The sequence below is a fragment of the Mus musculus genome, chromosome 15, assembly GCF_000001635.26.
Source record: "Mus musculus strain C57BL/6J chromosome 15, GRCm38.p6 C57BL/6J".
In the NCBI taxonomy this organism is placed as follows: domain Eukaryota; kingdom Metazoa; phylum Chordata; class Mammalia; order Rodentia; family Muridae; genus Mus; species Mus musculus.
The window spans coordinates 83,927,148-83,942,078 of NC_000081.6; the positions used below are offsets into that span (position 1 = coordinate 83,927,148).

Below are 14,931 nucleotides of genomic sequence, written 5' to 3' on the forward strand. Positions count from 1 at the left end.
AGGTAAAGATCCTTTCCCAGTCTGTTGGTGGTCTTTTTGTCTTATTGACGGTGTCTTTTGCCTTGCAGAAGCTTTGCAACTTTATGAGGTCCCATTTATCGATTCTCGATCTTACAGCACAAGCCATTGCTGTTCTATTCAGGAATTTTTCCCCTGTGCCCATATCTTCGAGGCTTTTCCCTACTTTCTCCTCTATAAGTTTCAGTGCTTCTGGTTTTATGTGGAGTTCCTTAATCCACTTAGATTTGACCTTAGTACAAGGAGATAGGAATGGATCAATTCGCATTCTTCTACATGATAACCGCCAGTTGTGCCAGTACCATTTGTTGAAAATGCTGTCTTTTTTCCACTGAATGGTTTTTGCTCCCTTGTCAAAGATCAAGTGACCATAGGTGTGTGGGTTCATCTCAGGGCCTTCAATTCTGTTCCATTGGTCTACTTGTCTGTCGTTATACCAGTACCATGCAGTTTTTATCATGATTGCTCTGTAGTACAGCTTTAGGTCAGGCATGGTGATTCCACCAGAGGTTCTTTTATCCTTGAGAAGAGTTTTTGCTATCCTAGGTTTTTTGTTGTTCCAGATGAATTTGCAGATTGCCCTTTCTAATTCCTTGAAGAATTGAGTTGGAATTTTGATGGGGATTGCATTGAATCTGTAGATTGCTTTTGGCAAGATAGCCATTTTTACAATGTTGATCCTGCCAATCCATGAGCATGGGAGATCTTTTCATCTTCTGAGATCTTTAGTTTCTTTCTTCCTTCCTTGACCAAGGTATCATTGAGAAGAGTGTTGTTAGTTTCCACGTGTATGTTGGCTTTCTAATATTTATTTTGTTATTGAAGATCAGCCTTAGTCCATGGTGATCTGATAGGATGCATGGGACAATTTCAATATTTTTGTATATGTTGAGGCTTGTTTTGTGACCAATTATGTGGTCAATTTTGGAGAAGGTACCATGAGGTGCTGAGAAGAAGGTATATCCTTTTGTTTTAGGATAAAATGTTCTGTAGATATCTGTCAGATCCATTTGTTTCATGACCTCTGTTAGTTTCACTGTGTCCCTGTTTAGTTTCTGTTTCCATGATCTGTCCATTGGTGAAAGTGGTGTGTTGAAGTCTCCCACTATTATTGTGTGAGGTGCAATGTATGCTTTGAGCTTTACTAAAGTATCTTTAATGAATGTGGCTGCCCTTGTATTTGGAGCATAGATATTCAGAATTGATAGTTCTTCTTGGAGGATTTTACCTTTGATGAGTATGAAATACCCTTCCTTGTCCTTTTTGATGACTTTGGGTTGGAAGTCGATTTTATTAGATATTAGGATGGCTACTCCAGCTTGTTTCTTCCTACCATTTGCTTGGAAAATTGTTTTCCAGCCTTTCATTCTGAGGTAGTGTCTATCTTTTTCTCTGAGATGAGTTTCCTGTAAGCAGCAAAATGTTGGGTCCTGTTTGTGTAGCCAGTCTGTTAGTCTATGTCTTTTTATTGGGGAGTTGAGTCCATTGATATTAAGAGATATTAAGGAAAAGTAATTGTTGCTTCCTTTTATTTTTGTTGTTAGAGTTGGCATTCTGTTCTTGTGGCTGTCTTCTTTTAGGTTTGTTGAGGGATTACCTTCTTGCTTTTTCTAGGACGTGGTTTCCATCCTTGTATTGGTTTTTTTTCTGTTATTATCCTTTGAAGGGCTGGATTCGTGGAAAGATAATGTGTGAATTTGGTTTTGTCGTGGAATACTTTGGTTTCTCCATCTATGGTAATTGAGAGTTTGGCTGGAATTTGTGTTCTCTTAGTTTCTGTATAACATCTGTCCAGGCCCTTCTGGCTTTCATAGTCTCTGGTGAAAAGTCTGGTGTAATTCTGATAGGCTTGCCTTTATATGTTACTTGACCTTTTTCTCTTACTGCTTTTAGTATTCTATCTTTATTTAGTGCATTTGTTGTTCTGATTATTATGTGTCGGGAGGAATTTCTTTTCTGGTCCAGTCTATTTGGAGTTCTGTAGGCTTCTTGTATGTTCATGGGCATCTCTTTCTTTAGGTTTGGGAAGTTTTCTTCTATAATTTTGTTGAAGATATTTGCCGGTTCTTTGAGTTGAAAATCTTCATTCTCATCTACTCCTATTATCCGTAGGTTTGGTCTTCTCATTGTGTCCTGGATTTCCTGGATGTTTTGAGTTAGGATCTTTTTGGATTTTGTATTTTCTTTGATTGTTGTGCCGATGTTCTCTATGGAGTCTTCTGCACCTAAGATTCTCTCTTCCATTTCTTGTATTCTTTTGCTGATGCTCGCATCTATGGTTCCAGATTTCTTTCCTAGGGTTTCTATCTCCAGTGTTGCCTCAATTTGGGTTTTCTTTATTGTGTCTACTTCCCTTTTTAGGCCTTGGATGGTTTTATTCAGTTCCATCACCTGTTTGGTCTGGTTTTCCTGCAATTCTTTAAGGGATTTTTGTGCTTCCTCTTTAATGCCTTCTACCTGTTTAGCAGTGTTCTCCTGTATTTCTTTAAGTGTGTTATTAAAGTCCTTCTTGATGTCCTCTACCATCATCATGAGACATGCTTTTAGATCCAGGTCTAGCTTTTCCGGTGTGTTGGGGTGCCCTGGACTGGGCGAAGTGGGAGTGCTGGGTTCTGATGATGGTGAGTGGTCTTGGTTTCTGTTAGTAAGATTATTACGTTTACCTTTCGCCATCTGGTAATCTCTGGAGGTAGTTGTTATAGTTGTCTCTGTTTAGAGATTGTTCTTCTGGTGATTCTGTTAGCCTCTATCAGCAGACCTGGGAGGCAGGATCTCTCCTCTGAGTCTCAGTGGTCAGAGCACTCTCTGCAGGCAAGCTCTCCTCTTACAGGGAAGGTGCACAGATATCTGGTGTTTGGACCTCCTCCTGGCTGAAGATGAAGGCCCAAAACAGGACCTTTCCCAGAAGCTGTGTTGCTTTGGCGGGTCACAGAAGCTGTCAGCTTGTGTGGTGCACACTCTCACCTGTGCAGACTATGTTCGGTGGAGTCCCAGAACCAAGATGGCTACTGCCAATCTAGATGCAAAAGCCTCCCGGGCCGGGTGGACACCTGTCCTCTGGCCAGGAAGGTGGCCGGATATCTGGGACCTGAAAAGGGTGCTGCCTCAGTAGCTCTGTGGCTCCCGCCTGTCCCAGAAGCTGTCAGCTTCTGTGGTGCACACTCTCACCTGTGCAGACTAAGTTCCTAAGTCCGGCGGAGTCCCGGAACCAAGATGGCTCCCGCAGATCCTGAGGCCAAGGGCTCCTGGGCGGACACCTGTCCTCTGGCCAGGAGGGTGGCCGGATCACCTGAAGTCTTAAGATCCCGTAGCTGGTGTTGTGAGTAGCTGGCAAGTGTCAGCCGACTCTGCGCCCTAGCTACCCCGGTGCTGCTCAGACTGGAAGGGGCTTGTGCCCCTACTCAGGCCGGGTTTTCTGCTTCCCTAACTAATGCAGTCTCAGGTCCCACGTGATTGGATTGGAGTAGACGCTGTGTTCCACTCACCAGAAGTCTTAAGATCCCGTGGCGGGTGTTGTGGGTAGCTGGCGGGTGTCTCGCTCACCTGTCTTAATCCCACCCAAAGCCCTGATCCCTCGGGAACCTAACAGAATCCTGGTCATCAACCTATCTACATCAGGCAATGCCTGTTCTCCAGCCTCTCATGCTGCCCAGCCACTGTGCTCTCCCTTATAGCCCAACTCATTAACCCTCATCTCATTCCCCCACCCGCCCCACCCTCTGATACCCAAGGATGCCCCGGGTCATGTTGGTGAACTCTCTCTCCACAGTCCCAGTGCCTACAAAGCTTATTTCTACCTCACTTGCCTCTGCTTGCATGCTGACTCAAGGAGCACAAGACTGGTGCTCCTATCTGCCTGGCTCCAGCCCCAGCTCCTAGAGCAATGCCCTGCACATTATGTGATGAAGCTTGTTGGGTAAATGAGGCTGAGTATGCTCTGGGTACCTGTGAGGTGCTAAACTCTTGGTGAGGATGGAAGCACAGCCCTCTCACAGTCTGCCAGGGAGTCAAACATGGAGCCAGTAACAGCACTCCAATGTGACGTACACAGCAGCCATGGGTGAGACCAGTCTCCCACCAACCCTCACTGCTGTGCTATAGGTACAACTTAGATGCTGAGGATCCAGTACCCAAAATCCTCACAAGTGTACAAACTTCAGTCTCACAGTCCCCTTCCCCAGCATGACAATCCTGGGTAGCATCACCCAGGACTTGCACCTCAACAGACACACTCTAGTTTCTGGCTATTGCAGCCAACAGCTGTTGGGCTTTGGGTAAGTTTCCATCTCTGACCATCAGCTTCCTCAATTTCTACTTGATAAGGTGGGTAGAGAGTAAAGCAAGTGTTACGCGTGTGCCACCTGGCACGCAATGAGAACCTTCACTGAGTCGCCAACTAAGCAAGCACGGATCACAGTGTGTGGCAAGCAGGTGGTAGTGGTGGTGGGTGGAGAGAGAATGATGGGATTGTGGTTCAATATGCTTACAATGGCACATAGGCTGAGTCCCCAAGAGCCAGCAGATCCATGTGGCTCACATGAGGGGCTTAAAGAGGGCCAGGGAGCATCCCAGAGGACATGGAGCATCCCAGAGGACATGGAGCATCCCCAAGGACAGGGGGCATCCCAGAGGACAGGGAGCATCCCAGAGGACAGGGAGCATCCCAGAGGACAGGGAGCATTCCAAAGGAGTGAAGTTGCCTAGGAAAGGAACAGATAGTGCAAATGAGAAGAGGGCCATGCCAGAGCAGAGCCAGAATGAGGAGTCAGAGTGAACAGGCGGCTGGGCAGAGCCCCGTGTGGGTGGAGCACCCTGCAAGATCAGAATCGGACTGTGCGGTGGAAAACGGAGCATAGAAAGGCAGCTCATGCCATCTTCCTGTGGTCCTGCTTCATTCTGCTCACTGTTTTAAAAAATGGAATGTGGCACAAAAGCCCAGCTCTGCAGATGCAGGCAGAGGCATGCTCCTGCGCCTGCACTTGCCAGCCAGGTGACCAGGTTGAAGGTCAAGGCCATAGGAGCCACAGAGGACCTGGATGTGGCTCCTACCAGGGCATGTCCTCAATTCACCAGAGTCTCTGGTTCTCCTGCCTTCCTCTCTACCCACCTGCTGCCTCCCAGCGGTCTGCCCATTCACCCATATTCCTGAGCAGTTAGGATGGGCCTGCTATTCCCCCCAAAGTCAAGTGCTCTGTTCTCACACAGACAAGATTGCTAAACTCATCTTTCTTCTTCTCTAAACCCTTCCTACTTCTTACCATGGAGTTTGTTGGGACCATTTATCTACGTTGTCCATTGAAGGTCTCATGTGCAGGGAGTCCATTCTTGTGCCCTGCTGTTTGCCTTCCCTTAGAGAGTGTTAGTTCCTGGCCAGCTTGAGCTAGGCTTCTTGTCTGCCTTCTCTTTTCTTTTCTACCAGAATTGGACTTGGGCTTCAGACCTGGAGCAGGGGCCCCTTCATCCTCTGGACTAGTCTGCCTTAAAGGGTCCTGCCTTGTTGTCCCTCCTCAGCACCTAGCCACAGTGTCTATGAGTTGCCACTCCCTGTCTGTGTCTTAGACTCCAGGCAGTGCACCCCAATATTTAGTGCAGACTCTGGAAGGCAGTGAGCATGCATAATTTGGTGCGTAAGCGCAAGTGGGCCCGTGCAGGATTCCAAGTCTGCCGTCCCATGCATGGCCATGCTCCCTAGGAGGGGTTTCTTTATTTCTGCCATCAGTGTTGACTGTGCATCTCAGAGGGCGGGGATCACAGTTAGGCTCCACAACCTAAGGTCAGTGCCTATCTTTCTATGTCCCCTGTAGCTACCAGGCCTGACTGGATACCAGAGCTCATGCACGTGTGAGCTGTGGAGTCGGAGCAGGGTGGAGCCTTAGAGGAGCTACGATGTAGAGAGTTACATGTTACCCGGAAGGATTCCTTCAGTTTCTTAGGGAAAATTCTCAGGCATTCCTCGGCAGATATGAAGTGCTCATCCATGTTCGTTCTTGAGGCCGTGCGGGACTGCAATGGGACAGTTTCCAGTCCGCTCAGCATACAGTCTAAAAGGGAAACAAGTGGGGAGTGTCCGTGAGCTCTGCAGCCACACCTCTGTGACTACCTCACGACCCGCTCCTTCCCTTCTGAAACCTGGTTGAGAGACCCCCATGGGGCATGGCATCCCCATGGGTGCAGCATAGCACTGTTCTGTAAGGGTCTGCCTCCCTCACGTCCCAACGCTTCTTTGGAAGGCTCATATCTCAAAGGGAGCTTGGTTCCCACAACATGGGGACACACGGCACATAGTACCTTTGGCGCATACACCTGCCCCATGCTTCTCTCCTTCCTTGGTCCATCTCCTGATTCCCAAGGCCTCTCCCTTGTCCTTGTTCATTAAGTCAGCAGGCTTTCCTCACCATGTATCCTTGCCACAGGGCACCACTAATAACAGCGAGTCAGGGGAGCACCACAGAGTTCACAGCCTGAGACTATAGAGGGGCTTCTGGTCAGGGGCCGATCTGCACTTAGCAGAGGCTCTGGCACATGGCGAGCATGCGGTGTTTGTGTTTTGAATAATGGAGTAGGAATGAGTGAGTCTAAGCTGTCTCCATCAGCAGTTGGTATGCCCCTAGCAAAGAGGCCTCCTTACCTATCCCTTAACGATGGCAGAGCAACTCGGGAGAGGGGTCTGAGTTAGATCCCTCCAACTACATGAAGAGCTAGAGTTACACACTCCCTTTTGGTGCAAGGAAGTGTATGGTGTACTAGAAATTGGGTTCATGGGGACCCTGGCTGTCCAGACAGCACTCAGGATTGCACAGCTCGACCTTTGACAGCCATTTATAGCCTCATCACTCACCCCATGCTCACCAGGCTGGGGTCATTAGACTATACATTCTAGGACATGGCTGCGGTAACATGTGGGGTCTTTGGGGGGTGGCAGGGTACCCTGACTTCTACTCTCTCCATCTCAAAGTAGGGGCTGATTACTGCTTGGCAGATCATCGGAGCTGATCCCTCCACAATGAGCAACACACACACACACGCACACACAAATACACACATATCCACATACAGACAAACACACACACACACACATATATACACACATAAACATATACATTTGTACACACACACATATACAAACACATACACACACACATATATATATATATACACACAGATACACATACACAAACACACTCAAACATATACACATACAAATACACATATCCACATACACACAAACATATATCCACATACGTACACACACACAAACACACACACATACACACATAAACATATACATTTGCACACATACACATATACAAACACATATCCACATACATACACACACAAACACACACATACACACATAAACATATACATTTGCACACACACATACACATATATACAAACATATCCACATACATACACATATGCACATAAACATATACATTTGCACACATACACACACATATACAAACACATATCCACATACATACACACACAAACACACACACATACTCACATAAACATATATATTTGCACGCACACACCCTAGGGTCACCAGAGTATGACTTTCCCTTCCTGAAGCATCTGGCCCTATAGGGCCTGGTAGAGGAGAGCAACAGCAGGCTACTGAGAGACAGGGAGAGGCCAGGGAGAGGAAGGGACCAGCATGATCCTACCAGAACTCAGGAAGATGCCCAGAGAGGGCTGCACCTGCCCAGCAGATGTTCCTCAGAGCTCTACATCCTTCAGGGGTGGCAAACAGACAGGAGGTGACAACATTCTAAGCTGTCCCTCATGCCCAGGGCCTCACTCCCACACAGGGGTAGCACCTGTCTCTTGGTGTGTAAGAAGGGGTGCTGCTGGGGAAGCTCTCTAGAGGTGATGAAGCCACCCCTCAAAGCCAGTGACAGGGGAAGGACATGTGTCCAGGGTCACTGGAGTCGCTGCCCAACCACCCTGCAGGCTTCTTGCAGCAATGACAAGTGTATCCCTAGGACTCTGTACAGGAAGCTGGTAGCTTTGTCAAGGAGCTGGACTCTGCGAGAAGGTGATGGATGGCCCTGGGGTTTTCAAAGGGCCAGAGGCCCAGCTGTCCCTGCTCTTCTGAGAGACTGAGGAGCAGAAGCACAGGTGGCCAAGTGGGTGACTCAGCTCTGCTTACCTCATGACACAAAATATGCTCCCTAACTTTTTAAGGACCATTTGGGATGGGCCATGACCGGCCTCACTAGTCTTGCTTGGGTTTACCACTGAATCTAGACTGTCTGCATCCCCACCAGTGAAGAGGGAAGAACAACACTTGCCTGTAAGCCGCATTGCTAATCATAGAAAACCATCTTCTGATTTGAGAGAGAAAGAGAGAGAGAGAGAGAGAGAGAGAGAGAGAGAGAGAGAGAGAGAGAGTGTGTGTTTCCCCCAGTATTGCCAGTTTGAGCCCACAGCCTTGTGCCTGCCAGGCAAGAACTCCTACTTGGGCTATATCCCAGCCCTCAGATAGCAATCTTATATGGAGGAAAAGTCTTAAAGACTGTGCTGTGGGTTTTGGGACCATCAACTCTGAGTCTGTAGTCCGTTCACAAAGTCCTATTGAACTTGGTGAAAGGGCTAAAACACAGATAAGATTAGGCAAAGGTGGCTTCTGTCTCTCTGCTGGGGTTGCTGACACAGGAGCCAACTGGCGGCACTGCTAGGAAAAGACCTGTGGTGACACATCAGGCCCCATCGTGGGCGAGACACGCAGACACCTGCCAGCTACCTTCAAATCCCATGGTGAAGTCCTGATAGCTCATGCCTTCTTCGTTCTTGAAGCCTAACTTGGAAGCCAGCATCGCATACTGGCAGTCATTCATAGGCATTCCACTTCTCTCTAGGACCTAGCAGGGACGAGGGCAAGAGGGAGAGAGGCATTAGGGTGGCTGTCCCAGATGCCACTGCTCTTCTGCAAGGCTCTGGCAGCCATTATTACTTGTCTGCCCCCAACCCCGCCCACAGCTGCCGAGGGTGGGGCTGGCCTTCTGTATCCCTAGATAGAGGCACTGGCTTGATTCTTGGGGAGGGGGCTTGTGAGTAAATAAAGGAGGGGGGCTCAGACAGTATGACACATAGACACAGCCAGCTCAGCAGCTCTTCGTCAAGGCCCTGCCAGCTAAGGTACCCGGCTATCTCTTGCCTCTCAAGCGACTTCTGGTCCCCGTAAGCTAGCTTCTTCACACATTTTTCCCCAGACCAAAGGCACAATGAAGGCAGTTTCCAGAGGGAAAGTAAGACTGTCCTCCGGTTTCATCATGACCCACAGAGGAAAGCTGTGCAGCTGTCTGATGGGAGGGCATTTGGAGGCACCAGTTGGCCTCTCCCTGTGAGGGTTCACTCCCTGAAGATGGTTCTGGATCCTTCACTCCAACACAGACACATGCTCCTGTTCCATTTGTGTATATGGCGTGGAGTGGGGAACAAATATGTGTCCCTCGGTGACAAGCACTGGGGCAGAAGTGTTCCCCCAAAGCCACCTTCCTAGGAGGCACTGACTGGCTGAGCTGCTGTGGGCAGATGCCCTTGGCTCCATGGTGGTCATGGACAATCTGGAAGCTGTCTGCCTGGAGGGTGCCTCCCACAGAGAGGTGCTGGGGGTGGGGGTGGTCAGCGCAGGTGAAAGAAGATGTATTCACCTTGCTGCTTACCCGGTGTTGGATGAAGGCTGTAGACTACAGGTTCAGAATGGAGCTGTGCATCTAGCAGGATGGCTGAACTAAGTAGGGACCGAGATAGAAGGCTTGCTGAAAGCTTATTGGGAATTGAATGGTCAAGGTTGTAGGAAGAGGAGTTGCATCTGCAGCCCGGCCACACTGGGACAGTGGATGTGTGACTAGACTGGGGAAACCATGCATGGTGACATGGGAGTATAAAGTTTATTGGAACTCACTCCCAGGAGGGCCCATGGGTCCACAGAGAAGACAATGGCACTCCCAGGAAGGCCCAGGAGTACCAGCTGGACAATGCAATCTGTGTTGTGTTCTTTATGGTGCCCTATACTGGCCAGTACAGGGAAGGGTCCACAGGCCTGATGCCATAGCACAGATATCAGCAGTAGCCAGCTGTGTTCCTGTGTGCCTCACTCTTGGAAGCAGCTGGCATGGGACATCAGGAGGAGGTGGGTACTCTAGTGGACTCGAGCTTGTCATGCCCAGACTCTGTGGAACGTAGACTCCATCTGAAAGTCCCTATGTGGCTCAACAAGCCTGCTCCCAACACTCCCTTAACTCAGACTGAGCCTTGGCAATGAATAGAAGCATTCCAGGAGCCTGGCATTGGCCTTCTTTTCTCAAGATCACACAGCGGGCAGGGGTGGGGTGGGGGGGATGTGGACATGAGTTGACACAGTTGGATTGTTCTGGTGTTGCACAAAGCCCAGAACACAGGGCCAGTGGAGGCCAGTCTGGGGTATAAAGCAGGGTGCAGGGTGGGCCCCACCCCATCCCCCATCCCGTGGGCCCCATCCCCCATCCCATCACCCTCACTGTGAGATGCTGCTCTCTGACTGCATGCCCTGCACTGTGCGAGCTCTCTATGGCACCCAGTGCCTCTCATTTCATCCCCTCAGAAGCTCAGAGAAAGAATCTCTCAGAAGCCTGTACAAACAAATGCTACTGACTTGCCCTGGTCACCTGGCCTGTTTCAGATCGCAAACCACCTCATACCATTGGAGTGAAGAAACTAGGCTGGAGAAAGAGTGGGGCATTAGAAGTGAACTAACTGTACTCACACAGGTCTGCTATGGAACTCTGGTCCTCACACGGGGAAAGCTAACCGGAGTCTTGGAAAATACCTTGTGGCCCCACCAGTTGGGAGACTGCAGGAAGCTGCCAAGGGGCTGTGAACAGGCTCTGTCTCCTGTGTCTGCATCTTCTATCTTCCCAGGAGGCTTCAGAAAGCAGTTTCTCCTCCCCTCCCCTTCAACTGGACACAGTCTGTAGAGCCTTCAGGCTCTGCCTCCTCCTCACTTGGCTGAAGACTTTGAACCCCTTGAACAGCCTAGATTTGGCTCCGTGCACAGGAGCCACCATTTATTTGTGTGTGTCACATGTCCCTTCTGGGATGCAGGAAGAGGATACAGGGAGCTGAAGACAAACAATGGGAAGATGGTGATATATCCTTCCTGGTTGGTGGGGCAGGCCGTGTGTGTGTGTGTGTGTGTGGGTGTGTGTGTGTGTGTGTGTGTGTGTGTGTGTGTATGTGTGTCTTTATGTGTATGCATGTATACACATATGCCTGTGTGTGTGTCTGTATGTGTATGTATATATACACATGTGCCTGTGTGTGTGTGTGTGTGTGTGTGTGTGTGTGTGCATTTATATCTATGTGCATGTGAACCAGCCAGTACACTAACTGCAGGACCAGGAGCTGCAGGCCTGTGGCATTCCTGAGGAGCAGTGTTGAATTCCAAGGCCATCCTTTGACTGGGGATCCCATGCCATCTGTGTCAGTCTCTGCCTGTGTTTCCAGGGCTAGCTCTGGAGGTTCCCGTCGTAGCATGGGGTGCAATGAGTGTTTAGATAGAAAGCTGCAGCCCACACAAAAGCACCCAGAGGCAATGGGGTCTCAGCAATGAATAGATGGGTTACTCACTCTGAAAAATAACCTCATATTTTGAAAACAACCACACATGAATTATTCATTGCAAAGTCCTCCTGCTTAGTCCTTTCACAAAAACATATGCAATGGATGGGAAGAAAATGTCTGCAGGCAAATGTTTCCGAGCCCTGGAGGGTTGTGAAGCACAAGGGAGACACGGGAGCCTTACACAGCCTGGCCAGTGGGCTGGGTGTGCAGTTCCCCGGGGGCAAACAGTACGATGGGACATGCTTGGCCTCGATGGCAGGCTTCTCAGAAGCACTGAGCTCCCCCAAGGCAGTGCCCCTCTCAGCTGCAATGAACACAGCAGCAGATCCAGAAGACTATCATCAACACCTGCCTCCAACTCACGGGCAGCAGGGACTCAGCCACAGCCTTGGGGACAGACTGGAAACCCTGCATCCATCCTGTCTTTTCTGGAAGACTCTGTCCTGAAAGTCCATTGAAAAGTGACAAACTAGTATCAAGTCCTTTCCTTCTTTCTTTCCTTGGTTGTATGTATATGTACACATGTGTGCATGTGTGTACACATGTGTGCATACATAGGTGTGCATCTGTGTTTATACATGTGTGTGTTTGTGTGTGTGTGTGTGTGTGTGTGTGTGTGCTTTGCTTTTACTCACTAAGCAAGGTAGACTAGCTAACCAGCGGGTCCCAGGAATCTACTGGGATTCTAAGAGTGCACCGCTGTGCGTTCTGGTAATCCAATTCAGATCCTCGGGCTTTCAAGACAGGAGCTTTACAACTGAGCTGTCTTGCCAGCACCTCGCCTGACACTTCTAATGCGCCAAATGACCCTGCGTGGAACAGACGTCACTGCAGAGAGCCTTCCTCCAAGCGCCGATAACATACTGACTTGATGTGGGACTTTCGGTGCTCTGAGTGGCGAGTGCCCAGTGGTGGTCGCTGATGGGACCCAGGACTTTCTTGGGGCAGAATGGTCACATCTGCTTATGTGACATGCTTACTGTACCTCTGTGTCATGTTTTCTCTTGAGGACACACTGCCATACAGTTTATCTAGAGGAATACTGCATCAATCCACACACAAAGAAACCCTGAGGCCACTAGGGGACCCTGCAGTCCTTTCTGCCACGCTGTCATCTGTTTAGACAGGGCAAACTCTGCAAGGCATGGCTGTAGCTTTCGGCCTCCTGCAGTCCTGTGCTTCCTGCTCTCTGTTTCCTTGTGCATGTGGGGCGTGTGTCTGTGCAGGCACGAGTGTGTGAGAAGCTGATATGAGTATCTTCCTCGATTCCTTTTCCTTGAGGCAGAGTCTCTTAATCAAACCCAGAGCACACTGATATATAGCCAGTCTTGCCACCCAGCTCCCTTTGAGGTCTCGTGTTTCTGCCTTCTAAGGCAAAAATGACATGTAGCCATGCCCACCCTGAATTCATGTGGGATTTGAATGCCAGCCCTCACTCCTGCGTGGCAAGAGCTTTAACCACCGAGGTGGTAAAGGCTCTAGCCATTAGGCATCCCCTGTTGACACTTCTTGATCCCCTCAGGGGTTGCATCTGAGTCTTCCCAGCATCTTATTCCCTGAGTTTGGGAACTTCCCATGCTGTGGTTGGTACTGGAGACAGGTTCGCAGTAAGTTGGCATTAGGGCTGTGCCTTCCTCTTTCACTCTGCCTGGTGTAATCTGAAGACATCCATGTGTTTCCATTGTAAAAGGGAGACTTCAGACACACAGTTCCAAGCTGATGTGGCTCTGACTTTGCGCCTACGCTCACCTCCAGTGCCTAGTGTCCCACTGTCCTCCAGTCCTGACATTCTTGCTGAGAGTCAGGCAGCTGCTCAGAGCATGGCTCACCCCACTCTGATTTCAGCACCTTGAGTTTATTCTATGTTGGATTTTCTGAGTTTCTTATATTTTTGGTTGTGAGCCTAGCCTTTAATGGCTGAGCCATCTCTCCAGCCCATGAGTTTCTTAAAACCATAAATTTTAGCCTTCCACCAAAACTGTAACGTTCAGCACTTGTACACCCACGTGTATACACACACACACACACACACCCGATTGATTAATTAATTAAAATTAATCCTGATCAGGAATCCTCAAAAATTAGCCATGGTCCCCAAAAACAATGGAGATAATAATAATAATAATAATAATAATAATAATAATAATAATGTAATAATTAGTACAAGGAAAGTCTGGGAAGTTATCACAATTCAGAGGAGCCTCAAGAATGGGTGACTAAGTTTAGCATGGTGTCCTGAATACATTCTGGATAAAGAACCTTAAGTAGGCCGGGCAGTGGTGGCACACACCTTTAATCCCAGCACTTGGGAGACAGAGGCAGGCAGATGTCTGAGTAAAAGGCCAGCCTGGCCTACAGAGTGAATTTCAGAACAGCCAGGGATACACAGAGAAACCCTGTCTCAAAAAACTGGAAACAAAACAAAACAAGAACCTTAAATGGAAAACTAAGGAATAAGGAACTCCAAAACACTAGAGTGAGCTACAAGCAAATCCTCACGAAATGATGTACAAAGGGAGTGCTTTAGGCAGATTGAAAAATGAGTCTAGTTTCAAGCAAAGAGGAGAAGAAAGGGGAGGAGTACATAGTGACAAATATGTTATGGACAGGTTGCACACACACACACACACACACACACACACACACACACAATGTCTCCTGGGATTTTAGATTATATGTAAAATTGAAGTATGTGGTAAACAGTACTATCAAAGAGATTATAAAGTACCATTTGCCATAAAACCCACATCTCTCATCTTAAAGAGAATAAGAAGTAATTTACTCTAAAGCCATTTTGAGTGACCATGCCCCAGAAACACAGTTTCCGTTACCCCAAATTCCACGTTCCTACATGGAGGCAGTTTTGTGAAGATTTAATAATTTTATGGTGGAATGAGAAAGTCGTCAATCAAGGCAACTTTATACGAACAGGGACATCAGAGAAATGGGTATACTGAGATGGGGGGGGGGGGCTATCCTGTAGGCTCCAGATACTACCTGATGACACTCTTTGATTTTGGATTGGTGGAAGGTCATAATCTGCTAAATTAACTGATTCCACAAGGTTCTAATCTATTTGTCACAAGATGTTAGTTCCACACAGAGGTGGGCAAGGAGTGGCTGTCCCAGAAGGCTAGGGCCCAAGCTAAGGTAACCAGCCTCTGGGCCTGCAGCATTCCAACATCTCCGTGGCACTGGATCAGAAGACCAGGAGATTGGCCAACCGGTTTCTGCACTCACAGCTCCTCTCCAGGAGTTTTGTTCATAGCACTAAAGCACCCCATGCTGCTAAGAAGGTGCAAA

At 48.5% G+C, this 14,931-nt stretch overlaps 1 protein-coding gene across 10 annotated transcripts in view; it reads right to left on the reverse strand.

The window, feature by feature from the left end:
- The window catches only part of Efcab6 (EF-hand calcium binding domain 6), a 208,314-nt gene that overhangs the window by 60,436 nt on the left and 132,947 nt on the right, over positions 1 to 14,931 (reverse strand). For 8 of the 10 annotated variants that reach the window (XM_006521531.2, XM_017316792.2, NM_029946.4 and 5 more), the window contains 2 exons: positions 8,768 to 8,885; positions 5,926 to 6,059 (listed from right to left, as the gene is read on the reverse strand). In XM_006521531.2, the coding sequence (XP_006521594.2) occupies positions 5,926 to 6,059; positions 8,768 to 8,885 (252 nt within the window). Of the gene's footprint in view, positions 1 to 4,505; positions 5,068 to 5,925; positions 6,060 to 8,767; positions 8,949 to 14,931 lie in introns of those variants that run through there. The other 2 variants (NM_001161628.1, XM_017316795.2) reach the window with 2 other exon arrangements.